The sequence below is a fragment of the Ctenopharyngodon idella genome, chromosome 5, assembly GCF_019924925.1.
Source record: "Ctenopharyngodon idella isolate HZGC_01 chromosome 5, HZGC01, whole genome shotgun sequence".
Classification (NCBI taxonomy): Eukaryota; Metazoa; Chordata; class Actinopteri; order Cypriniformes; family Xenocyprididae; genus Ctenopharyngodon; species Ctenopharyngodon idella.
In genome coordinates this window covers 3,200,369-3,228,099 of record NC_067224.1, presented here as the reverse complement: position 1 = coordinate 3,228,099, position 27,731 = coordinate 3,200,369, and the positions used below count along the sequence as shown (strand labels likewise).

The 27,731-nt window shown below is 39.2% G+C and overlaps 1 protein-coding gene across 22 annotated transcripts in view; it reads left to right on the top strand.

The window, feature by feature from the left end:
• ank1a (ankyrin 1, erythrocytic a) overlaps nucleotides 1-27,731 on the top strand; it is a 144,228-nt gene that overhangs the window by 102,549 nt on the left and 13,948 nt on the right. For 17 of the 22 annotated variants that reach the window (XM_051895822.1, XM_051895826.1, XM_051895819.1 and 14 more), the window contains 4 exons: nucleotides 3,121-3,282; nucleotides 15,177-15,828; nucleotides 18,096-18,435; nucleotides 25,650-25,733. In XM_051895822.1, coding sequence (XP_051751782.1) covers nucleotides 3,121-3,282; nucleotides 15,177-15,828; nucleotides 18,096-18,435; nucleotides 25,650-25,733 — 1,238 coding nt within the window. Of the gene's footprint in view, nucleotides 1-3,029; nucleotides 3,283-3,475; nucleotides 5,936-15,176; nucleotides 15,829-18,095; nucleotides 18,436-20,266; nucleotides 22,520-25,649; nucleotides 25,734-27,731 lie in introns of those variants that run through there. The other 5 variants (XM_051895835.1, XR_007930476.1, XM_051895838.1 and 2 more) reach the window with 5 other exon arrangements.

Sequence of the window (27,731 nt, the reverse complement as noted above, 5' to 3'; positions counted from 1 at the left end):
AATGAAACAAGTGAGTGAGGGGAGGAGGGTTTGTGTGTCAACTCGCTGTTCAGATATAGTTTGGTATCGATATGTATTCGATATTTTTGACAACACTACATTGCACTTAGTTTATTATTTCAGATGCCTTTTTAAAAGACTACAATTGAAAAATGTATATATAAAATTCAAACCCCCAAAGTGTCTAGTAAGAGTGACTATGTTACACTCCACTGATGAAATACACCCGGCTTGGCGGGTGTTAATGTCAAGCCCTGAATGTAATGTGTGCTACAACACACAAAGCATGCTGCAAAACGGCCTTGTCCGAATCCGTGTGGCAATCATATTGAGTGAAAGGATTCGCTCCGGCTGTGGACTTCTTACCTGGGACTGGAGCAGTGGTTCCCGAATCTGTTCCTGGAGCCTCCCTAACAGTGCAAGGGTGAAGAAAATGGACTTTGTGTAGTGCAGCAGTCTGACCCCTTTCAGTTGTCCCTGTAGCTCAGTGTCAAAAGCTGTCCCTTACTTTGCCCCAGATTCCCAAAGCTTCAAACACCCACCTCATCACAGGGCATCTAACAAGTGAACCCAGGCAACAGCCTGCCCATCAGAACATGCCTCTAGTGCCATGGCGCCACATGGGACTTTGGCCAGGGGTCCATCTCACCATTCTCTAGCACCTCAGACACCTTATGGGTGAGGACAGCTCCCTAAGAAGAAAAAGTACTGGTAGCAATTGTCATGCCCCGCAACGTTTTAAAGGATTGTTAGTTAACTTCAGAATTAAAATTTCCTGATAATTTACTCACCCCCATGTCATCCAAGATGTGTGTCTTTTTTTCTTCAGTCGAAAAGAAATCAAGGTTTTTGAGGAAAATATTTCAGATTTTTCTCCATATAGTGGACTTCAGTGGGGTTCAACGGGTTGAAGGTCCAAACTGCAGTTTCAGTGCAGCTTACCAAACGAGTGCATGAGAATAAAAGTGAAAGTGATGAAAACAGGCAGTTCTAATTTTACATCATCTTAACCTGAGCATTCCAGTACGAATATTTTCATAACAACATGAGCCGCCTGGATGAAGAAAGTGATCAGCATGATTAATATTTGAAATGGTTATTAGCACTAATTTGTTTGTACAACCCGAATTCCGTAAAAGTTGGGACATTTTTTAAATTTGAATAAATGAAAACTAAAAGACTTTCAAATCACATGAGCCTGGAGAAATCTCTGTGTGTAAGGGACAAGGCCGAAGACCTTTATTGGATGCCCGTGGTCTTCAGGCCCTCAGACGACACTGCACTCATCGGCATGATTGTATCAATGACATTTCTAAATGGGCCCGGGAATACTTCCAGAAACCACTGTTGGTAAACACAATCCGCCGTGCCATCTGCAGATGCCAACTAAAGCTCTATCATGCAAAAAGGAAGCACCAGAAGCACTGTCGTGTCCTGTGGGCCAAGGCTCATTTATAATGGACTGTTTCAGAAAAGTGTTCTATGGTCAGACGAGTCCAAATATGACATTCTTGTTGGAAATCACGGACACCTTGTCCTACGGGCTAAAGAGGAGGGAGACCTTCCAGCGTGTTATCAGCATACAGTTCAGTCAAAAGCCAGCATCTCTGATGGTATGGGGGTGCATAAGTGCATGCGGTATGGGCAGCTTGCATGTTTTGGAAGGCACTATGAATGCTGAAAGGTATATAAAGATTTCCAGACAATTTCAGGGAAGGCCTTGTGTATTTCAGCAGGACAATGCAAAACCACATACTGCAGCTTCTACAACAGCATGGCTTCGTTGTAGAAGAGTCCGGGTGCTGAATTGGCCTGCCTGCAGTCCAGATCTTTCACCTATAGAGAACATTTGGTGCATCATTAAATGAAAAATACGTCAAAGATGACCATGAACTCTTCAGCAGCTGGAAACCTATATCAGGCAAGAATGGGACCAAATTCCAACACCAGAACTCCATAAACTCATTACCTCGATGCACAGACGTCTTCAAACTGTTTTGAAAAGAAGAGGAGATGCTACACCATGGTAAACATGCCACCGTCCCAACTATTTTGAGAACTGTAGCAGGCATAACATTTGAAATGAGCTCATTTTGGGCATAAAATTGTAAAATTTCTCAGTTTAAACATTTGTAATGTTATCTATGTTCTATTGTGAATAAAATATTGGCTCATGTGATTTGAAAGACTTATAGTTTTAATTTTATTCAAATTTAAAAAACGTCCCAACTTTTCCGGAATTCAGGTTGTATATCTGCAGTTCTAGTTTCGGTTTCCCTTTTTGAATGACAAATATAGACTTGATTCCTGCTGATAGAGAGGCCGGTTTACTAACAGCCTGAGCCAGCGCGTAACCCTCTTTTGGCATTAAAAATCTACTGTCAGGATTTTACTAAAGACGCGCAGTGAAAAAATAGCACTGAAAAGCCGTGGACACAGCTATTTTTGCGGCTGACCTTATTGCATATGCATTTGTAGGAGTTTCCCTTTCAGACGCAAAATTTATAGGAGTAGAGTATTTAAATGAATCATGCAAGGTGATTTACTAAGGTTTGCGCTCGTCAATTTACTGGTGTTTGCGCCATTATTTACTGCCCAAAAAAAGCATGTCTTAAACCAGAAGCTAACTGGTAGATTGCGTTGGTCATTATGGAAATGACTCACTGCTAGTTCTTTTACGTTGGCTTGGTGTGTCACAGCCTTAAGGCTCAAAATTCTCACTCCTTTCATTCAGAGAACCAAGGCTACACAGGGTAACCAGATGGAAATAAGGAAAAGTCACATTGTCACATTTGCATTGAGGTTGACGTTATGTCTTGATATAGCTTGTGGGAGGTTTTTGAATTCCCTGCCATTGCTTTCCCCCTGATGGTAATAAATATGGTGGCTGTAAAGAGAAGGTCACGTGACAGAGACAGATTTATGCACAATATCTACTTGTTTAGAATAACAAAAGTAAATAACTAAGTAAATTATTGTATTTTTGATGTCTTTCCTAATAGTGTCTTGAAATCCTTTGGTTTTGTCAGTGGTGTCTCTCTGTCCTCATCCTTTATGTCCAACTACCCTGTCTTCCCCTTCTCCATTTCTCCACCATCTGTGTGTCTCTCACCACTGTAGTGGACAGCCTGTACGTGGCCCTCAAGAGTATTGACCGAATGGACATTGTGAACATGCTGGAGGGCCAGGGACCACCAACAGGTCAGCAGGGGGGCTGGGAGCAAGAGGCTTCCATGTCTAGGCATCATGACAGAGACCATCTATCTCCTGGCATTACAAATGGTAAGAGAGAGACATTCCCTTGTGACATTCTACACTAGTCTTCACTTGTCCCACATAATGCTTTTTTTTCCCAAGAGCTGGCTTTGCCTCTCATCCAGCTGATAAATGCTGCTGTATCTTCTGTTCAAACCCTTGTCCCCCTATATTTTGGCCATGAACCTAACATTTCCTCTTCCAATTCTCCTGTCACCAGGACCAGAACTGATGACACCCCTCCAGAACTATGTTATGTTGCCTTTGTAGCCTGCCCTGTCCAAATGTTTTTAAAATGTTTTAAAACTCCTCAAAGATCTCCTCTGTTCCTTTTGAAATTGGGGAAATATTTGAGATTAAGGAGATTTGCTATGTGTTTGGATAGGACACATTTAGGATCAGACAAACCATGAGAGATTGTCACACTATTCATTCTAATTTTATATTTTACAGTTACAGTTCATTTGTACAGTTAAATGTTTATTACCGGGGAAAATATAACTTGGTCACACTTTAGATTAGGGTCCAATTCTCACTATTAATTAACTATTAATTACGACTTTTGCCTCATTACTGCTTATTAATAGTTAGTAAGGTAGTTGTTAAGTTAAGGTATTGGGTAGGATTTAGGGATGTAGAATAAGGCATTAATAAATACTAATAAATAACCAATATCCTAGTAATATGCATGCTAATAAGCAACTAGTTAATAGTGAGAATTGGACCCTAAACTAAAGTGTTACCTATAACTTAAGCTCTGACAGAATCTATAGCTTGCAGTTGTAAAAATTGACTTATTTTGTAAATGAATAATGAAAACATGTTTACCCATAAATCTTGTACATCTGTAACAATTCGACATCGCTAGCATGTTAGTATGAGGCTGATGTGAATCACTTCATGACCACTTATGCTTGATATCCACACAAAGATACTTGGAAGAGACATGATATAATCATGTTTTATAATCAGGTATAATCATGTTTTCTTATAAGAGCGGAATATTATAAACTGGTTTACCCCACTGGCTTTGGCAAAGCCTTAACAGTTGTCATGGATCACATGCTATCAATTGTATAAAGACCCTGACATCATAGAAAACCTTCCTGAGTTTTATTACAGACAGTTACCGTCTGATATTTTCATAGATCATTGGGTGGCAAAGGTTGCATCTCCATTATTAACTTACAATTAGGCAAAACAAGCTTTGGTTTTCCTGTTGGGATTGCGTGTTTCTAACACATTTTAGCTCAGAGATTGTTGTCTTCACCTGGAGTACGATCTCTATTCATAAAACACTGTTTACATGGGGGAAAAGTTCCAAAGTTCAGAAGTTCTTCCATCTAGAAAACAATTTAGACAACTTTACAGCTCAAATAACATTTTCAACAGCATGCAACAGATCCTGTCATATACAGCTTAAGTTGTATTTATCCCCAGTTTTATATTCTGTCACATTGTTGTGCAATGGCTCCCTGATATATGATGATTTGGTTCCTTTTTACCATTAACAAAGGTAACCTATTCAATTCAGTATCAGTTCATTCAGTAGCATGCTTCCTGTGTGTTGTGGTACCTTTTAACGCACATTTTACAAGTACAGAGAGATGCACTTATTTACGATTAAAAACCATCATTAGCCTAGGCTCGAGTGAAACATGTCAGATGCCGAGAGGGTAAAATCCAGTGCAAAGTATACATTCATGTGACCTTGAAGAGACATTAAAAGGGTCATGACATCATTTTTTTTTTGTATTATTTTATCAGAGGTTCACTATAATGTAAATATCATATATAGTCATATTTTAGTAATACATGACATTTCTTCACCTTTTCTATGGCCCTCTGATTTAAAGGTGCTGTTATTGTGCTTCCTTTCCTTTAAGACTTCAGTGTAAACTCCCACTGTTATGATTGGGAAACATCTTTGCATAGGAAAGTATTAAAGTATTAATGCCATGGCATGTAGGTTAAATATATGGCTCAACCACATAACTAATCCATTAATAGTCGAGGCATTTACCGAAAGCTGAAGCATACAGATGCAAGACTGAAATAGAAAGCAAAAAAGAAAGAGACGCAAGACTTAGAAAACAAAACAATTGGCAGCAGACAGGGGTCTCAAAATGCATTTTTAAAAGATTAGCTGTTTATACCTTGAAACAGTGTCTTAAAAACGCACCACTCAAGCACTGAGATGTGTTACAATGGTCAAAGACATCAATTTATGAAATAGTACAGATGGACACGAATCCTGCTTGAAGCACCTTTGATGTCTATCCCACTCTCTATACTCACTATACTGTATGTCTATACTGTTTCATTAGGGAGGACGTTTCAATAGATCAGGGAAAAGTTTATTCCTCATGTCATGACCCCTTTAAGAGATATTAGATCTCAGAAGGCATTTAGTTCTTGTTCAAGGGTATGTTAAGATATATTAAGACAAATGGATGGGTAGTAACACTAATGGAACAGTTTTAAGCAAAGCTTCTTGACTCTGCCATCAGCCACAACCTTAAATATTCTGAAGGACATTGGACAATCTGGACTTTGTTTATATAAACAATACGCTACATTGCATCAGACACTGGCTCACACATAATTATGAATAGAGTTTAGAGAGAACTTTACTGTAGTGAGGTGTCTCATTATTAGATATGCCACTACTGTGAATTCTTCAGAAAACCTGTTTCATTATGCAAGCCCCTTTTGCTGGCAAACACAATGCTTGTGTCTAGTCGTCCCTTTACCTGTGCATAAGGGGGGCTATCATCATTTTATTGAAAAAGAACACCGCTTTCTCGCTTCATTCATAAAACCTTATTGAGTATGTATGGTGAGGACACCACACCGTTCCACAGGCAGGTATTGTGAACCCCTAGAACAGATCCAAGGGTGTCCATATTCCCCTTATCAAATATGCTCATAAACCAGTTTGGGCCATCAGACTTCTTTTAAAATATACTAGGGAAACCACTTCCACTATCCAGTGCAAATCCAGTGACCCCAGATTTGGCATAACAGTTCTAAATCTGTGTGATCACACTCAGTTTCAATTCCCTGTAAAAAGGGTTGCTTCCAGAGAGCAGGTCCACACCTTGTGCGTATGAGAGAGAGGCCTGACCCCATACTGAAACTTTGTGCATGCTCACCATTTGTTTATGCACAGTACCATGGTGGCATCTAGTGGTGGATCTGCAAGTGATTTTGTGCACTGAACTGTGCAACTGCTGTGCTGGGACAATTATTGAGTGACTCACCACCTCAAAGGGAGCAGTAGCTCTCAGCATGTTCTCCCAATGTGTGGATTCTTTTGTTATGCAGTGCTAACTCTAAGAAGATTATGGAACTGTGAGAATGTGAAATGTGCTTATTTGCTTATTCCCCTGCAGAGGAAACCCATCAAGCACCCTGCTGAAAATGCAGCATAACCAGCATGAATTCCATGTTGGCCCAGGTTGGTTTATGATGGTTAGAGCTGGTATAGTGCTAGTCTAGCTGGTGGACCAGCATAGTTATGCTGTTCTCGAGCAGGTGTAGCTAGTCCACCAGCACTCACACTTCCAGCATCCCAAGCTGGTCCCAGCATGCCAAACATACCTTATGCTGGTGACCAGCAATGCTGAATTTTTCAGCAGGGTACCCTCATCTTTTTCCTCAATCCTTGAGTAGGTAGTGTAGCAGGTCGGTCCATCTACAGTGCAGCAGGTATATAGGTCTTTGGATAGGATCCCACTCTGACCCAACAAGTGTAGCCTCTCTGGTTCAAACCAGAGGGTCTACAGTGGCGGCACCGTACGGGGATGGGAGTGAGGTTTAGGGGGGTGAGTGTAACAGACGTAGGCTAGTAAGAGCTGTGTGTATAAACCTCACTCCCCTGAACTCAAGAGGCGCTCCTTCTTAGAGCGCCCGCCTCCCATGCGGACGGGCCCAGGTTCGAGTCTACATAACCTACATAACGATTTGGCAAGGGGATGTGGGAGGATTGTGTCTTCCTTGGAAGACAGAGCTGCTGTAGAGCCTTGTCGTCCCTTTTATTCCCCACACCTCTCAGGCATCAGCATCTGGGGAAAAAATCCTCTCTGGGATCACTAATGCATCCAGGATAGAATCTTTCTCTGTCTAATAGACTGGGGGGATCAAGCCATCACCTTCTCTCCTATATGACTACGAAGCTCTGGTCTTTCCATTACTCAGTGTATCTCTGAAGTCAGGGGAACAGATCTTTAACAACACCCACTGTCTTTCACTGTCTCATCCCACTTTGTCTTTTCTGGCATGGCAGATACCCTGTCCAACAGTTTTTCCTGGTAAGTGGTGAGCACCAAAATGGAGTTCAGGTCCTTAAAAGACAGTAAATGCATTAGAAGCTAATTCAGTTATGCTTGACTGGAAACTGTCTGATTTTGATGGGAGTGGCTTCCTTACTCCTGGGGTGCTGGTGAGCTATCAATAAAGGCCTAAGTGGGCATGTGGAGAATCCCATTTACCCGGAGCACAGATCTCCTTGGATGGGCAATAGCTGGTGAAAGGCTTGTTTTTCCATGTGACTGCAACCACCTTCAGGAGCTCTCGAAATCATACAACCTGTTTTTCAGTCTGTAATTTTCCTTTCCTTTCATAGTGAGACTTTGCCCATTTGTTTTCCCTTATGGATCGTTCTAGGCACCGTTCCTGGTCTATAGGTATGCTTAGGCTGCTGAGGAAAACTTGAACAATTATACAATTGAAAATGATAATGAGGCGGGATGGTGGCTTGGTGGGCAGCAAGAAGGTCCCCAGTTCGAGTTCCCCCACAATCCAAAAAACATGAGGCATAGGTGAATTGTAGATACTAAATTGTCCATAGGTGTGAATGAGAGTATGAATGTGTGTGTGTGAGCCCTGTGATGGACTGGCCATTTTTCCAGGGTGTCCCCTGCCTGTGGTCTGAGACGCACATCCTGATTTTGCACAGTTCAACGTGTTCCTGGGTCAACATATTTTGTTGATCCTGGAACAACATTCCTGTCTGAAAATTTAATACAAACCATATCCCTACCCCTAAACCTTACCCTACCCATAAGTTATCCCTAAAATCAGAGGGAAATAGCACTAATGTAGAAGCACCTAACCCTGGTTGTAAGTCTAGGCTTAACATAAACTGTAAACTTGTCCCTCAAATCTGATTGGTTGATTGAAAGTGAAAGTGAAGGCCAAGTATGGTAACCCATAATCAGAATTTATCCTCTGCATTTAACCCATCCAAGTTAGTGCACACACATTCATAGTATGGAGTAGTGAACATACACACACACTGCCAACACACACCCGGAGCAGTGGGCAGCCTTTTGCTGTGGCACTCGGGGAGCGATTGGGGGTTTGGTGCCTTGCTCAAGGGCACTTCAGTCATTTCCTGCCGATATTGAGAATCGAACCAGCAACCTTTGGGTTACCAGTCTGACTTTCTAACCATTAGGCCATGACTGCCCCCTGGAAAGTTGTTCCAGGATCAACAAAGTTGTTGATCAAAGAACATGTTGTACTTGGTGAAATCAGGTTCTGTGGCCTGAGATGCTGCAGAAGATAAAAAGGTTTGGAAAATGGACAGATGGAAAATGTTATGGTATCTACAAGTAGCTACAAGTGTTATGCAGTTAAATCTCATACACTAGAGTTTGCAAGGTGGGAGGAAATTAAGTGTGATCTGCTGGACCTGTCTGACGTGTACATATGAGTAGACTCGCTCCCTCTGTCAAAATTGAGGGGTCGAGGGTCTGTCCATATAAACTTTCCTCATCCACTTAATGAAGTGGAATGCTCTTCAAAATGGCAGCCAGGGAGCGGAAATGCTTAGGGAAGTTTGCGAGTGTGTGTCTAAAAGCGAAGGGGAACACATGCATTGTGTTGGGGGAATGAAGGGACTGCTAGACACAAGCATCAATGGAATAGGGGAATACACAGAAAACTTGTCTCCATAGTGAGATCTTAAAATCAATGCTAAGATTTTTACTTTTTTTAAGATTTTATCATTTTAACGGTCCCTATCTTTGTGGCTATAGTCATTAAAGTCTACTGTGAATACCAAGAGTAGTTCACAAAACCCTAGTAAATTTCTAAAGATACAGCTATGCTTTTTTTGTGTGACGTCTTGGAATAGTGGGCCAACTGGCAAGAGTACTGTGTTCAGGCAGAGCATTAAACCTGTTCCCTTTACCCCATGCTTTGTGTTTTTCTTGATATGTCACATGCAGCCCAGCCTTCTTCCTCTCCTTCTCCTCCTCCTCTTCTGCACCTCCTCTCTGACCTTTGACCTCATACAGACGTCATGTTGACCTCTGGCCCTCATTTATCTCTCTGTCCTCAGACCAGTTGTGTGTTTTCTTCCCCCCACCCCACCCAAGCCACCTCCCCCCCCTCAAAAAAAAAAAAAAAAGGAAAGTTATTGCTCTGTTCTGTGATCAACCCCCTCCATCACCAGTTTTATGCTTAGCGCCCCCTACAGGAGGGAGGTGTTTCTGACTCACCTGTCTCCTTTTCTTTCTGTCTCTCTCTTTCTCTCTCTCGCTCTGTCTCCTTCCACCCAAACAACCCTCTCTCGTCTTTCTGCTATGAGGCCTGTTTACATGCTCTTGTGGCACTTTCTTGGATGTACCTCATTCCATGATCTCTGCATGCAGGGTCCAGAAGTAACCTTTTGCCACATCTGCCAATGGCGGGTAAAACATTTTTTGTTTTGTTTGGTTTTTTGACCTCATGACAATTAAACTATTTAGCTGCTTTTAAATATTGGTGACAACAAAGTTATTGCATCTCTTGCAGATATATGAGTAGAACCTGCAAAAGGATGAATTTGATTTTAAATTTTTTGCTGTGGTGACTTAATGCAAGGAATATTTCATATTTGCATTGCCACATAGAGAAAAAAATAACTCCAGGCATCTTAAATAAATACAGCACAGCACTTGTTTTGTTTAGCAGATGGTTTGTACGTCTTTGAAAATTAAGAGTTAAACTATTATTTTATCAGTAACTCACAAAATTCAGTTTTACTCACATTTGGCTCTTAGCGAGGGTTAGTTTTGGACCCTGTCTGCATGTGTCAAAGGAGGGCATAAAGCATGAATGCTTCTCCATTGAGATTTTTGACAAAACTTTAGCTTGAAGGGCTCAGGAACAGGACGCAGTGACACATTCACATGGCATATGCATTACCATAAAGACAAGTGAAACAAAATAAAGGGACTCTTTAGGTAAAGTTAACTTCACCTAACCCGAAAATGTGCACATATTCAGCGAGTATTCATATTCTGTTATCACTAAACTGTCTTTATGGCATATGCTGTTATCGTCCATGTGATGCCCTTCAAATAAAACATCACTTTTTGGCATGATGTCCGACAATGGAACTTGCATGGCCTGTTACAGCTGCATGAAGGCCTAGTGCTGATTGTGATCTTTGATAGTTGTTGAGCTCAGAAATATGTTTGTTACCTTTCTTTTTTAACCGTTTTGGTCACTGTACAATCACTTATTTATACTGAATGTTGTCATTTTCCTTTGTCTGTCTATTACCTGTGAATTCAGGGACCCTGTTAAACTCCTCACAATCAGCTTTTTTAAGTACTTATGTAAATAAGTCTTTTTCTCTATTTCTTCACAATTATGCATTTTCTGTGTGTTAGTGGATGTTATGTTTTTGTTTATTTATAACATGTTATGGATTGGCTTGGTTTTTTTCTATAAGAAAAATTTTCTATTGTTTTTTTATTCTGTAGCTACCTTATTATCTTCATGAGCTTGTGACTTGTGCGTTATTTGTTTGTTTTTGTGAATGTATTTTGTGTGTCTATGTCTGTTTCCCACTCTGTGTCTGTCATAAAAGGCCTTCGATACACACAAAATGCACAAGAGCTGATGTAGTACTGAAATATATGTACTCAAATGGATGCTGGCCTGTACATAGCATACATACTACATTTTTTTAGGGCTCACGCTACCTTTGTCATTTCTTTGCAAATTATATTGTGTCTGATACCCTGTACACAAATTTACCACTGAAACCATGGTTCCTGCCAAAATACCATAGTATATTATATATATCATAGTATATTCCTGAAAAAATACCATACAAGTTATAATTACTGCAATAAAACTGTATGTAAAATTTAAAAAATTAAATAGCAAGAAGACTCTAATCTAAATAGATCTAAATGGTCTGTCACACTTTAGGGTTCAATTCTTACTATTAACTATTAACTATGACCTCTGCCTCAATTAACTCCTAATTACTGCTTATTAATAGTTAGTTAGGTAGTTGTTAAGTTTAGGTATTGGGTAGGATTATGGGATGTAGAATATGGTCATATGCAGAATAAGGTATTAATATGTGCTTTATAAGTACTAATAAACAGCTAATATCCTAGTAATATACATGATAATAAGCAACTAGTTAATAGTGAGAATTGGACCCTAAACTAAAGTGTTACCAAATAGTCATATTGATATAAAAATTTCAAGTGCTTTATTCAACTGCGTAAGATAAATAAATATATTTGAAAAATATATTTAAATAATTTGACCACTTTGCACTAGTAAAGACAACTTGCTTCTTACCATTTTATTCTATCTCTTTTGTTCTGCATTATGTACTGATACATGCAGAACATTCTATTCTATTCTATTCTATTCTATTCTATTCTATTCTATTCTATTCCCTGCATTATATTTATTCATTTTTCTCCTAACTTTGCATTCCAATCTTCCTTTTAGTTAGATTTTCTTTTATGAATTTTCTACTTAAAGAGACTTAGAAAACAAGGTACATTCCGTTCATTAACGCACAAACTAAATGAACACATGGAATGATATGCATATGAACATAATACTTTAGGTGCGCATCATACAAAATGTGTTTCCCAAACTGATCTCTATACATTACTATTTATTTGTTTTTAATTATTATTTAAATAGAGGTACTTTGGTGTATGTAACAGGATTTGATTCCAACTAATGTCTATTCAACTTTAAATGATTTTTCAATGACACTTCAATAAAATAAGGTCCCATGCATTAACAAACACTTATTAACTAACTTAGGTAAAATGTAAATGTAAAAATGTACATGAACTAAGATTAATAAATGCTTAATAAGTAGTTTTCATTCTTAGTTCACGTTAACTAATGTAGTAAACTAATGTTAACAAATGGAATCTTATTGTAAAGTGTTACAGATTTTTCAAAGAAACTACACAGGCATGAGGTCACATGATTGAGTGTTTCCACCCTCTGAAGTCCCATTCCAGGGCCATGTGGTTAATATATCTCTCTGGTGTGTGTAGTGTGCTCTGTATGAGCAGTCTTATCTGTACAGGGGTCATAAACTGGGGAGAGGAAACAGACTAGTCAACAAGGTTCATTGTTTATGTCCGAGCAAGAATGTTATTTCAGACAATACACATAATTCTCTCTCTCTGGCAATACACATCAGTCTCTTTATTGTATAGTGACACTTGAGCTTATTAGTATTTCTGTCAATGAGTGTGTAACAAAACACTAAAAACAGATGACAAGTACTAAGGTGCTTACATGACCTTACATATTGTTGGCTTATAAACCATAGTTGGTGTTTGTGAAAACATGAAAACACTTATTGTCAATTGTTTTTTGTTTTTATTTTTTATTATTATTATGGATTATTTTTGCATTTAAAATGCAATGATTTTATTGGTACTCTATCCATATCTATATAACTATCTACTGTTTGTTTGTTTGTCTGTTATCATTTAAAGGAGAAGTGTGTGATTTCTGCACCACTAGAATCACCAACTGAAATGAAACAAGGCCTGGTTTTATTGGTCGAACTGCCATTAGTCAGGCAAATAGATAGCCCCGCCCTATCTCTCTACCATTGGTTGAGCCAATGTTGCACAGTGCTCAAACGAACAGAGCAATGTTACAAAAAGTGCACACTTCCCCTTTAAGACTGGGCTCTATGTCATATACAGTTTGTTTGGTAGAGTTTGAGAGGACATGTTTTTACACTTTATACATAACCTACATAGCTGTACTTATTATTTGACTTGTATCAAACGTACATAAATGTAATGAGTTCATTTCAGCTGAATTTTTTGAGTACTCTTGACAATTGTGAATGTTTACAAGACCTTCATGAGAACAATGGTTATTGAAGATGATCTTTGCCAGTTGCTTGCATGCATGTTCTTTAGCCTGATAGAGGCCAAAATGTCATGACTCAGAGAATGAGAGCATGGAAGACAAAGCATGTGTGTGTGTATAGGGTGCTCTGCCCCAACTCCACAGTTCTGTAGGGGTGTCTTTTACTTCCTGGTTGGTGACAGTCAAAAGGTTCTCTTTAACCTCCATTATATCTTGTGACAAAACAGTGGGGCAGCGACAGTCTTTTACAACTGCATACTTGGTGCTACCACAATTGCCTGTGCTCTTGCTGCTGGTCCAAAGCTGCTGTAAGCGATGTTAGCCGTCTTGCTTACTTCCTCCAGACTTGCAGTGCAACGTTGTGTGATGCAACACCCAATGTTTTTCTTTAAAACCTACACTGTTTTGTATTCTATAATTGGCTGAGCTGCTGTCACACAACTAAAATGTAGTTTTTATAAAGGGTTAGTTCACCCAAAAATGAAAATTCTGTCTTTAATTACTCACCATCATGTCGTGCCACACCCGTAAGACCTTCGTTCATTTTCAGAACACAAATTAAGATATTTTTGATGAAATCCAAGAGGTTTATGACTCCTCAGTAGACAGCAATTTAACCAACACTTTCAATGTCCAGAAAAGTACTAAAGACATTGTTAAAATACTCCATGCAGAGGTTCAGCCTTTTTGTGCCCAAAAACAAAACAAAAATAATGACTTTATTCAACAATATCCTCTCTTCTGTGTCATTCTCTTACGTTGTTTATGTCCAGCGCTTCCAGGTTCTACGTCAGAACGCTGACTCATTATTGGCTGGCTCCTGCATCAGCATCACGTGAACAGTGCCGGCCAATACTGAACCGGCGTTCTGACGTAGAACCTAAAGTGCTAGTGTAACAGACGAAGGCTAGTAAGAGCTGTGCGTGTAAACCTCTAGCAACTGACGCTAGAGACTGTGGTCTTTTGTCTCCTTGTTAGAGCATCCACCTCCCATGCGGACGGGCCCAGGTTCGCGTCCCGCTTGGAGCAGGCAGGTGCGAACTAGAGGAGCTACATTGAACATAAACAGCATAGGAGAATGACACAGTATATAGGATATTGTTCGATAAAGTCGTTATTTTTCTCGTTGCTTCATAAAATTAAGGTTGAACCACTGTAGTCGCGTGGACTATTTTGACGATGTCTTTAGTACCTTTCTGGACCTTGAAAATGGTGGTTAAATTGCTGTCTATGGAGGAGACAGAGAGCTGTCGGATTTCAACAAAAATATCTTAATTTGTGTTCTGAAGATGAACAAGGGTCTTACAGGTGTGGAACGACATGAGGGTGAGTACTTAATGACAGAAATTTCATTTTTTGGTTGAACTAACCCTTTAACATTGCTATTTACACTGCAAATCCAATGTCTGCCAACCCAAACACGTAAACTCCTTGACGGGCAGAGAAGAGCCTCTTTTCCTGAGTTTTCTAACTGGCTACGACGTGCAAGATGCACTCAAGTGCCCAGAGACAATTTCTGGACACCCATTTCATGTCACGTACTTGGGATGAGAAATGGCTTACAGCAGCTTTAGCCGTCTTGCAACAACCTCTCTAAAAACTTTACTTTATTCCCCCATTTGCTTTCCACCAAGTCTCTAATCTCCCTTCCCTAACCCCCTGATCTGGAGCACATCCCTCCTGGGTTCAAAACGTGTGGGGCTGATTGGGGGGCGCAGTGGGGGGCCTGTATCAGTGTGCCTCTCTCTGTGTCACTCCAGGTTACGGGCTGGTGGTACAGGAGGAACTAGTCTCACCGGCCTCCATGCAGTACAGTCTACCTTCGCCACTGGGCAATGAGCCCTACTGGCAAGAAGTATCAAGCATGGAGTGTGCACCCATCGCTACCACTGAAGAGGACACACTCATGGAGATGTCTGAGGTACAGGTTTGGCCCTCAGGCAATAGTCCTTCCATTGTGGCCGTAGAGGACTCCTCACTGGAGTGCAGCAATGCTGATGACTCCGAGGCGCTACTGAACAGGAGCCTGGGCAACTCCAGGAGCGGGACTCCCGGTGGAAATGGACCAGTGGGACTTGCTGCTCAGGGAGGGTTAAGTGGTTCCATCGAGCTACTTGAGGATCAATCCATTGGGGCGGATTCAGATTACAGTGCCGCTGGGATGCTGTGTCTGAGTGAAGGGGTCAACATCAATGCTCTGGACAGAGGTCAGGGGTTGGAGAGGTCAGAAGGAGCTGTTGGTCAAGAAGTCAGCAACATTAAAGACAGTTCCAGTGGAGGGTTGGGAGAAGGAGGAGGTGACGGCACAAACTTAGAAGATAGCATATCTCTCATTTCAGGGCAACAGCGAGTTTATGCTCGAATGAGTGAGTCACCTCAACTAAGAAGACGGGCAGATCCTGGGGATGACAGGTGAGTTGCCTATTCTTTTGTGGACCAGCAGGGACTCTGCTGATACATATTCTTCAGGATGTATCTTCAGGTAATCATTTTCAACTCTTAATTTTGAAGAGCTTTGAAAATGTATTTGAGGTTATACCCAAATTCCCAAATTCTCTCCACGCCACAGTGGTTTTGTCCCAGACTGATGTAATTGGTTGACACATTGTTGCTGTGTTAGGCTGTTTGAGATCCCCAAATGGATCAATGTTTTAATAGTGCCACAGCATTTAGTCTTTTTTTTCTGATGGACTGAAAATATCAATGACTAATGATCTCCTACTATAAAAAGTTTCAGCCTCTAGAATGAGAACAGCCCCTCATCCTAAATTATAAATAGGCTTTAGTCAGGGTAGCAGCATATTTAATTTTTGACAGGAATGAGAACCAGGCTGTGAGGGATAGACGTGCAGTTTATTAAATGGATTTTTCTGTTCTTTAATAACATGCCGATCATTCAGTTCACAAAACTTGTTTCCAAAAGACTTTCAGAAGACTCCATAAAACAGTTCTGAAAGTTGAAAATCACATTTGATCTTAGACCTTTATATAGTGCATGCCATTTTGAAGACTAGAAAAGACTAGGAAGTAAACAAAAGGTGTTTGGGTATATAAAGAAAAATGATGATCCCATCAATACATCCCACATCAACTTCCTACTGCAATAGGACAGAGGTGTCTAATCCTTCTCCTACTAGGGTCACTGAGTTTAGCTTCAACCACACATGAACTTACTAATCTTGGCCAATTGAGAGCAAGTGACAGGAAGTAAGTACACCAGACTGTCCTAGGTCTGATAAATGCTAAAGTTCAGTTCCCATAATGCACATTAAATCTCTAATACTGCTTCAGAGTAGCATTTGAGGCTAATGGTGCTTTTCGACTGCGTGGTACAACTCGGCTCGGCGCGGCTCAGCTCCCTTTACTTTCGGTTTGCTTTTCCACTGCAGTTTAGTACCTCTTCAAAGTCGATGGGATTATAGACCTCGACTGCCGTGGATCTGCTCCTCGTCTACCAACGAGAGGAATGTCTGCACCTTGTCTACTGACCACGATACAGCCATGTCTTTTTTCAAGTTGCGTGAAACGGTCGTTTAAAGCAAGTCATTTAAAAAAGATGTGCAAATAAATGATACTGCGGTGGCTGTTACTGACTATTTAAATCTAAGGGGTTTGGTGTCTTGTGTTTCAAATCCAATGATGGTGGTAGTGACGATTCTCTCTGATCAATCAGTGATCTGCAGTGTTTTCACTTCACATTTTGGTATCGGTACGACACGCTTGGAACCTCAACCAAGGCGGTACTATTTAAGCGAGCTGTACCGCGCCATGCCAGCACCAAAAATCTGTTACATACATAAAACAGACATTTAGAAGTTTATTTTGAAGTGCTTTAAAACATACTGAGAATCAAAATGTGTAAATAAATGACTTGCATTTTTACAACACAATGTTTTACACACCTGTTTACACCTGGTATTAAGATGCGTTTTGGTCGATCAGATCACAAGTAGATGAGGGAGACACCTACCCGTTTACACCTGGTGTTTTAATCTGTCTCTTTTGTCCACTTTCGACCACTTCTGTCATGATTTCTTCGAGGGGAGGGTCTATGGGTGGGTAAAGGTATGGTTTTTTTCAGAACTTTCGATCTAATCAATAAAATAAGCTCACACAATTTACATATAAACACTCACAGAGATGATGGAAAAACATTGTACTTTTTTCAATGTTTTTCGTCGACAAAGTTTAAATCCCATTTGGCTAGCGCGCTTCCCATAATGTTTACACAATAGGTCAGTAGACGGAGAGTAGGCGGACTTTAGTGGCTGTTCGAAATGCAATCCGGTCCAATGTGTTTTTGACTACCTCTGGAGGTGGTCGAAAGTGGACAAGCTCAAAACCCCATTTTAGACCCCATTTACACCTGTATTTGGCATCATCCAGTTGTGATCCATACGATGAAAATGCTTCTTAATGCAGGTGGAAACAGAGCCCATGTTGTAAGCGTGTCCCACTGGGTAATCAAAAGTTATTCATGCCCACTTGAAAACTTTGGCCAAACACAGGAAATATGTAATGTAAGTAGCCAAGTGGTCAAGTGCAAAGACCACATGAGTGGGTATTGAGACAGGCCCCTAGAACTGTCTGTGTTTCTTTGCAGTGGAATAGAAATAAGGCTACTTCTACTCATAGTGATTACTGCTGACTCCATTGTCATTACCTCTTCTCTTTTTCAGGTTATGTGGTGGGTCCTTCCTGTCTTACCTACAGGATCAGGGGTCTCCCGGTTGGCTCTCGACCCCAGAACCAACTCAGAACAGAGTGGGGTCTCTACAATGCTCCCTTCCTAGACAGGCAATAGAGTCTGTGATGTCATCAGTGCGAGCCGCAGTGGACTGTGATTCCAAGCAGTCTTGCCTGGCCCAGGAAGCCCTGATCGAGCCAGTGCGGGACATAGGGCATTCTGAGATCATCCACGGGCATTATCAGGGAACTCAGCCTTTTGAGAAGGGACTAGGCTTCCCGCACAGAACAGCTAACATTCGGGCTTGGGAGGACATGCGTCTAAGAGGACAGGTAAGAGAACTTTTGATTTAAAAATTTTATTTAATTTGTGTTGTCACATATTAAGGACCTGCTGTTTGTTTTTTGCTTTGACCTGCAATGATATGATGGATGAGGTTAACTTCATTGAAAGGCTAACCAAACCAACCATTCTCTTAAAAGGATTTAAGAGAATAAAAAAAGAGCATGCAGCATGTTTGCCATTAAATACATTTTGGATTGATCTATCTTTGGAGTTTACATTGAAAACATTGGTGAAGTCACAGACAATTTTGTCACAGGTAGGATTGGGTTACATTCATTTCTGTGGCATCTACAACAAGACTGTTGTGCAACTCTGACAGCATTTTAATGACGTCAAGGCTATAATGTGATTGGTTATCAGGGCTCACATGATCTGTCATGTTTTCTCCAATGGTAGAGATGCAAATGTCTCATCTTTTACAGCAAACTTCTTCTTAAAAAAGCATTTTCAAACCTAAAAGTAAGCTGTAGTGACATTTCTTGGTATGCTAACCAACATTTGGATTGCTTTGAATCTTTTTCATATCATATCGCTTCACATTTTTGCAGTTTTGGACATAAGGCTTGGTTTCTGTGAATTGGTTTAATTGAACAAAAAATATTGGCAGGCAGAGAGCATACTGTAGAGGAATTACTTTCTTATTGTATGTAGTCGATATACTCTGGATTTAGATTCCAACTATGTGCTTCCTTTTTTTAAGGATAAACCTTTTTTACAGGATTAGTTTACTTCAGAATTAAAATATCCTGATTATTTACTCATCCCCATGTCATCCAAGATGTTTTTGAGGAAAACATTCCAGGATTTTTCTCCATATAGTGGACTTCACTGGGGTTCAACGGGTTGAAGGTCCAAATTGTAGTTTCAGTGCAGCTTTAAAGGGCTCTACACGATCCCAGACGAGGAATAAGGGTTTTATCTAGTGAAATGATCAATCTGCTCTGCGATGCGCCACGCATTATGTAATCACGTTGGAAAGGTCACGCTTGACGTAGGTGGAAGTACCGATCCAGTGTCTACAAATCGAATGTGCAAAGACTAAGTCAAACGGCCTTTACAAAAAAAGGTAAAACAATGATGTCGGACAATTTTGAAGTTGGAGGAGAAAATAAGATGGAGTTTTTCACCTTAAGGCAGGAACACACCAAGCCGACGGTCGGCAGTCGGGCAGTTTTCTCAGTGTGTTCCACACCATCGACTGAAGTTGGTCCTCGTCTGCTTCATGTTGAATCTGCGTCAGAGCTCGTCGGTCAGTCGGGCCATCTGATCATTCTGATTGCCTGTTCAGCTACCGCCACCTGCTGGTACGGAAAGGCATTTCATCTTACGCAGGTGCAGAACGGACGTGCTACTTGGCCGTCAGCTGTCGAGCATTGGTTTGGTGTGTCAGGCCAACTTTGAACCCAGACGCTGCCGACGTGAGCCAACCCTGCAGTCTGCTTTCGTCGTTACTAGTTCGTCGGCGTCGGTTTGGTGTGTGCCTGCCTTTACCTCGATACTTCCACCTACGTCACGCGTGACCTTTCCAACATGATTACGTAATGCGTGGCGCATCGCAGAGCAGTGCAAGATGAGCATTTGTGGTTAAAAAGTATAGATATATTTTTTTATTTTTTTACAAAATGACTGATTGTTTCGCTAGATAAGACCCTTATTCCTCGTCTGGGATCGTGTGAGTTCTTTGAAGCTGAACTGAAACTGACATTTGGACCTTCAACCTGTTGGTAACTGTTGAAGTCCACTATATGGAGAAAAATCCTGGAATGTTTTCCTCAAAAAATCCTTAATTTCTTTTCGACTGAAGAAAGACATAAACATCTTGGATGACATGGGGGTGAGTAAATTATCAGGAAATTTGAATTCTGAAGTCAACTAATCCTTTAATATTATGTGACTAGATTTGAAAAACAGTGTGCATTTATGCATTATTGGACTAGAGTAGGAACTTGGGAAACAACATGTGGGAGAAAATTGCGACCATTAATAATGACGTTATGTAGAGTGCAACTTAAGCAGTAGGTGGAGATATTTGACAGCTGTATTTAGTGTCAGTCTGACTGTATTGTGCTATAAAGGCCAAGCACCAGCAAGCTCAAAATGCTGTCTGTGACAGACAGTGTGCAAGTGACTCTATTAAAAAAACAAGCCCAAAGTCGCTTATAGTAAGCATACAAGAATTGGCTTTAACAGTTATGTCAGTAGTTTTTTGCTTACAAAAGCATTTATTTCCCTAAGGCTGATGCAAACTCAAGTATACACGATTGTTTGCACTTGCTTGTGGTGGCACACACACACACACACACACACACACACACACACAGCCAGCCCCTAGATGGACACACAACCCATTGGTTTCTAAATATAGATCTTGTCTCCTTCTGTCATGTAAAGGGCCAATCCTGCTGCAGTGGCGAGTAGGGGGAGGAATATTATATATGGATTTGGAAGGCATGGACAGTAAGGTCATTGGCTCTGAAAATGGTGTTAAAGAAAATGTAACAGGAAAATACTTTTAATCATTTGCATGAAAAAAGAAATTAAAGTCAAGTTATAGTAACTGTGTGCTGCTGATTACCGCACAAAATAAAAAATGCATTGTCAGAAATGCACTTATACAATGCACACTACTGTTCAAAAGTTTGGAGTCAGTAAGCTTTTTTGGTAACACTTTATTTAGATAGTCCACTTGAGACATTAAACTAAAAGTAACTACATGTCAACTAACTCTCACTCTAATGACTGGTAGTTCACATGTTGTTGCAAAGTTACTTATAGTTAGTAGAATGTCTAAAGTGGCCTATCTAAATAAAGTCTTACAAGATTTGGTTTTGAAAGAAGTTCATATTTAGCAAGGACACATTATGATCAGTGCCAGTGAAGACATTTATAATGTTACAACAGATTTCTATTTCAAATAAATGCTGTTCTTTTGAACTTTCTAAGAATCCTGAAAAGAAATCATATCATGGTTTCCACATAAATATGAAGCAGCGCAACTGTTTTCAACACTGATAATAATCAGAAATGTTTCTTGAGCAGCAAATCAGCATATTAGAATGATTTCTGAAGGATCATGTGACACTGAAGACTGGAGTAATGATGCTGGAAATTCAGCTTTGATCACAGGAATAAATTACATTTTAATATACATTCACATAGAAAACAGTTATTTTAAATTGTAATAATATTTCACAATTTTACTGTTTTTACTGTTTTTGATCAAATAAGTGCAGCCTTGGTGAGCAGAAGAGACTTATTTTTTTTAAAAAAACATTAAAAAAAATCTACCGATCCCAAACTTTTGAACAGTAAATCTAAGGGACAACCGTTTTTATTTTAATAATTATCTGACCTAAAAATTCTGACCAAAGTTTGTATTGTGTCTGCAAGCTTTTGCTTGGTTTAACTGTAACACTACATGTAAACCAAAGGAGGCACCTGGTGTAAAAATGCTGTTGTTGAAATGTTAGCAGCTGTTCGTTCGCTCTCAAACTAAGAGCCACAACAAGAGAGTTGTCCTCACATTGTGGGTATTTAAAGCATACAGATCACATGTGCAATCGGACACTGGACAGAAGGGAGATGTTTTTGGAAGGTTGAGAGAGAGAGAGAGATAGTGTAGTCAAAAAAGGAAGCTAAAGCCAACCACATTCCCAACACAGCTGACTGAATGAGGAAATGACCGGGGAAGGAATAGTCTCGGATTAAGAACTGCCTGCTTTCTTCAAATGAAAGCTGTGGAAAGAGTGGAAGACGGAAACTAGGGGAAGACAACATCCTTCCCCATATCTCTGGACCTCACCTCGCTGTTGGAGTGTGTTTCTGAGCCTGTGAGAGAGCGACCGCCACACTATGTGGGCACTGGTGACTGAGCTGCTCTTCAGCTTCGTGCTGTTGGCCTTCATGGTCATCAGCTGCCAAAACGTCTTGCATATCGCCAGCAGCTCCGTCCGATCGGTGCTGGCCTACATTCACACTCAGCTGGATCGTGAGCTGGGTGAGAATGAAGGTGTGTCTGATGAAGAGGAAAACGTCACCACTCGAGTCGTGCGCCGCAGAGTTATACTGAAGGTACTGCCGATTGAGGTTGATGTTTAATCCGGAATATTCCAGCCTAAAAAAGAGGCTTCAGCTGTTGTGAAATGTGCAAGGGATTACAATGATACTTGGGTCCTTGGTTTCAGTTTTATTTGACCTCATTTGAGTGCACTCCTGCAAACAAGCATGAAATGCCAGTGGTCTGTAAGAACAAGTATGGTGCAGAAATAATTGACCCGGTGTAGTTAAAAGTATGAGATACTTTAGAGTGAATATTAAAAGAGCTCTGTATTTAAAGTTAGCCTAGTCATTGACACGTTGAATTCCTACATTCCTCATAGATGTCTTCCCCCTTTTATGCAGTATATAACAGATTGTCAACTTTTCCTTTCTGCTGAACTCCTGAATGAGACTTCAAAATTTCAAATGGGTCATGACATGCTTTTTTTGAGGTTCTCTTAGGGCCATTCCACTGCGCTGCTTTTCAATTGTCTTTCAATGTAAACACAGGCTAGACATATGTGTTTTACCGTTGCGCTTGCATATCACATCTTTTGCAGCATCTCGTGCTTGACACGGCGTTCAAAATATGCAGCACTCAAGTTAAAATAATTTCAACTTTTGAAAAACGTGTCTCCGCTCCACTGACCTGCGTCTCGTGTTTTTAACATCAACATGTGAACCGGCCCTTATAATGTTAGTAGTTTTTGGCACAAAAATATAGTCATATGGTCTCCTTTAAGACTTGTCAATAAAGGTCTGAAACCTATAGTATATATTTTTTTATAGTACAATAGCCTTTTATATATCAAAACATCAAGGAAAATTTGTTATGAATGTCATGACTAATATTAGTGGAGGACAAAAGTATACAAATCAAGTACTTGAATAAAAGTACAGATGCCCTAACAAAATATTATGAATATTAAAAATATAAGAACTCCTTTTCAGTTTTGCTTGATTTTAATCGTACTTATGTATTAAAAGTAAAAAGTACTGATCAATGAACCACGTTTTTTATTTTGCCATTTTAAAAGGGAAGATTAGTGGAAGAAGACACATAAGCCTATTGATCTGCAAATAATCAAATGGTTCATTTTATTACCCAAACATTAAAATAAAAATTAAACTTCAGTAAACTAAAATATCAATTTAAGTTACTGATAATTCATAAAAAATACCATAGTCTTAAAAAGAGAAGTAAATGTAGAGAAGTAAAAGTTTACCAAAATAAAAATAATTACATACAGATACATGAAAAATGTACTTAAGTATAATAACAAAGTAAAAATACTTAATGTTTTGGTCCACCACTGAGTAATATTAACCTTCTAAAAGAGATTTTTTTGTACATTTTTTGTAGAATTTATATTGTTTTAACTTTATGCATTCAATCATTACATTTTACTTTTTTTTTTTTTTTTATTATTTTAATTTGGCATTGGCATTTCTGTCACCCTGCATCACGAATCCACTAGGGCTGCCCCCTAAAAAGTCGACGAGAAGAGGCTTAGTCGATCAAAATTGGTATAAGTTGGTTAGTCGCAGAAAAAAAACTCCACAGGAAGTGGCGAAATCACGCAGTCTTTGACAGACAGATTGTTAATGGACAGGAAATCCAAACATTCGCTTATCATTCACTATGCAAGTCCGCTCGCTCTAACGTTAACCTATGTGCGCTATTATTTGGCGCATATCCATGCTTGTGTGGAGAGCGTGCTTACCGCATGACATGGAGGCGCCGGTGCGATCACTTGCATTTAACTTAAAATACTCCGTCATTTTTGGTCAGATAAGAATAATCCAACATTCAAAACTGTAAATGGTTTGCTTTTATTCCTGTAAACTCACAATAACAACAAAATGTTATGCTTTTATAAAAATGATGAAAACAAACAGGATGCGCTTTCTGCCGTCTCGGTCTAAAGGGAACTTGAGCGCGTCACAAAAATGAACCGAAACTCAGCATATACTTGCCTCACAGACATGAGAAATATATCTATGGAATTACAATCTAAAACAAATATTCTCAGATTATGTAATCCGTATGAAAAATGCATATAGCGCTGATTAGGCTTTGCGTTATATAGGCAATTAAAGGCTTATTTTTATGATGTATACTATGGTTTATTAACATAAACGTGATTAGCTGACTAGTAACTTAAATGAATCACTACTAGTCAACTAGAAAAATAAGTAGTCGAGGGCAGCCCTGGAATCCACGATAGCAGTTGGTAAACAGTGATTTATTCTACTCATTATAGATGCACAGGCCTCTATACTTTAGTCTTGGCTTTTGCATGGGTGGTTTGTGAGTGATTAATTTAGGGGCCGTTTAAACGACAACAGTGTTTTGGGGGCATGAAAACACAAACTTTTGAAAACGGGTTTCAAAGTGCAAATTTTTGTAAACAATGCCGTTATAAAAACGCAAATTGTCGCATCATTGTGCGTATTACGTGTTCAGTCTATAGGCACGTCATTTACAAGAAAGTCAAAAGACATCGCCATCTACTGGCCTGGCAGCAGAATACAGCGTTTTTAGTTGTTTTCAGGGATCCGTGTGAACGGGGATCATTTTGACAACAGTGTCGTCTGTATGCGGAAAACGCGAAGGAAAAACTTTTACGTTTTTAGCACATCATTGTCATGTAAACGTGCCCTTAGATTAATTTATCTTTTGTTTAGATGTAAATTGCAGCCATTTTTACTCAGAATTCCAACAAAATATAATGATATGGTTCCTGAGCCTCTATATCATAATAATGTGTGCTTCGAGAGGCGCTCAAGATCTCCTGGACTGTATTCGAATATGTTGAATATGTTTATTACAGAGAGTAGAATAATCCCCTTAACAGCACCTTTAATATTAAGCAGTGAAGGTGTGAAATCTGAAACCTGAGAAGATTCAGATAATCCTCCAATCAGAGAGAGGCAGAGGGTGTTTTTCTGACCTGATCAGCAGACAGCTCAAGCTCACTCGAGTGCCTCTTTTCACAGGAACAATGCAGTAGAATTGTTGAGGTCCAGTATTATGAATCATTTTGACCATTTATTGAAAACCTATACACAGGACTATTGCAAGCAAGTCAAATCCAAAGCGAGTGAAGCACCCAATGGAGCATGTGGCCCTTTTAAGTTGCTTTTGTCATATCTCACCTAGGGTGATGAGGCAGACGATCTTCCAGGAGAGCAAGTGAGCGAGGAGCAATTTACAGATGAGCATGGCAACATCGTCACCAAAAAGGTCAGCAGACTCATCCTGCTTTTTTCCTGCAGCAAAGTCATTTACCACTCATTGGCATGTAAAATCCACCTCAAATCCATCTCAGTAATCATTTTGATTGTCTTTGCAAATTGAAATGATTCAGTGTTCAGTTGTGCTGGGTTGGGTTTGTTGCTCTGTTCCAAAACCTAATGAGCTGCCCATGTAGACAGCATTAATGCATCCTGATGTGACTGTTGTGTTGCCGACCTCATTTAGACCAAATTCTAAAGCAGCATCTCACATATCGTTCTCAGAGAAGACAGTCCCAGAATACATTCTGACAAATGTAAAAATGTGAAAGAAATCCATCCAAGATGGTGTAGAGTGAAATGTCAAATAGGAAACTTTTATTTAAAAAAAAAATGTCATGTACATTTACAACACTATACTTTGTGGCATTAAAATTCAGAAAACTAGTTTGTTAAATAGTGTTTCTAATATAACGACTGAGGGAGTGACGCAAATTTGACATCTTTCTCTCTTCTGATCAATCAATCTCTATATTTTTTCCTCTTTTGGAAAGTCATAGAGACTTTATTGTGGACTTTTACTTTTGCTATTAGAGAAAATCGGAATGCAAAAATTATATTTGCATATATATTATATTTAGTAGTTTCCGTTCACCACTATAGAAGTTTATCCTACTATGATGACTTTCGCTTCTAAAAACCCCGGAAATGTGAAAAATTAATTAAATATTGAACTTTATGAATTAAAAAAAGTTCAACTGATTATTTTACACAATAATTGTGTGTATTTGTTATGATTAATAATGTACACTCAAAAACAAATATTTAGGTTTAAATGTAAGATTTATGCATTTGAATTACACATTTTTACATTAAACAAACTAAAAAATTCAATTTGATGCATATTTGTCAGTCATACATAAATGAAACCAGAAAAAGGTAACATTTCTGGACTCAAAAATAGAATGGCAGAGCTTAATATGAACTTTTTTGCATTTATTTTATTTTATTTATATAATAATATTATCAAAATGCATTTTTATTAAATGGCTTAGTTTAAGCATGAATCTGTTCATCGTGAAAATAATTACATTTATTCTGTCAAAAAGTATGAACATGGTTAAAATACGGCTAGCTGTATAACAAGCAATATGAACTTGAAATGATATTGAAACAAATTTGGTTTATATATAAATATACAAAATATATAAATCTGGTGACTGTGTTTTTAAAACACATCCAGTTTATTAGTACTATTACAAATTCCTAAATGCTTCATTTATGTATGACTGACATATATGTGTCACATTAACTTTATTAGTTAATGTAAAAACCATGTAATTCAAATGAATGGCAATTTTATATGCAATTCAAATATATAAATCATAAATCTAGGCCTAAATATTTTTTAAATGTATTGTGTTGTTAGCTTAGCAATATGCCAACGCTATCTCACGACCAATTCGTACATATTTTACGAGGTGGCTAATTCGTATGAATTCTTATTATTTGTCTAAACGTATTATACGTATAATACGTATTAATTCATACGAATTTGTCAACTCGTAAAATACGTATGATTTAGCAAAAAACGTATGAATTCATACGAGTGAGGAATTCGTACGAATTAGCCACCTCGTAAAATACATACGAATTGCCATGAGATCGGGTTGAATATGCCCTTCAAATTCGTTTGGAGTTTACCTTAAAGGGATAGTTCACCCAAAAATTACAATTATGTCATCATTTACTGACTTGTTCCAAACCTGTATGAGTTTATTTCTTCTGCTGAACACAAAAGAAGACATTTTGAAGAATGTCGGAAACCAAACAGTTGATGGACCCCTTTGACTCCCATAGTATTTTTTCTGGAAGTCAATGTGGTCCATCAACTGTTTGGTTCTTCAAAATATCTTCTTTTGTGTTCAGCAGAAGAAATACAGGTTTGGAACAACTTGAGGGTAAGTAAATGATGACAGAATTTCATTTTTGGGTGAACTATCCCTTT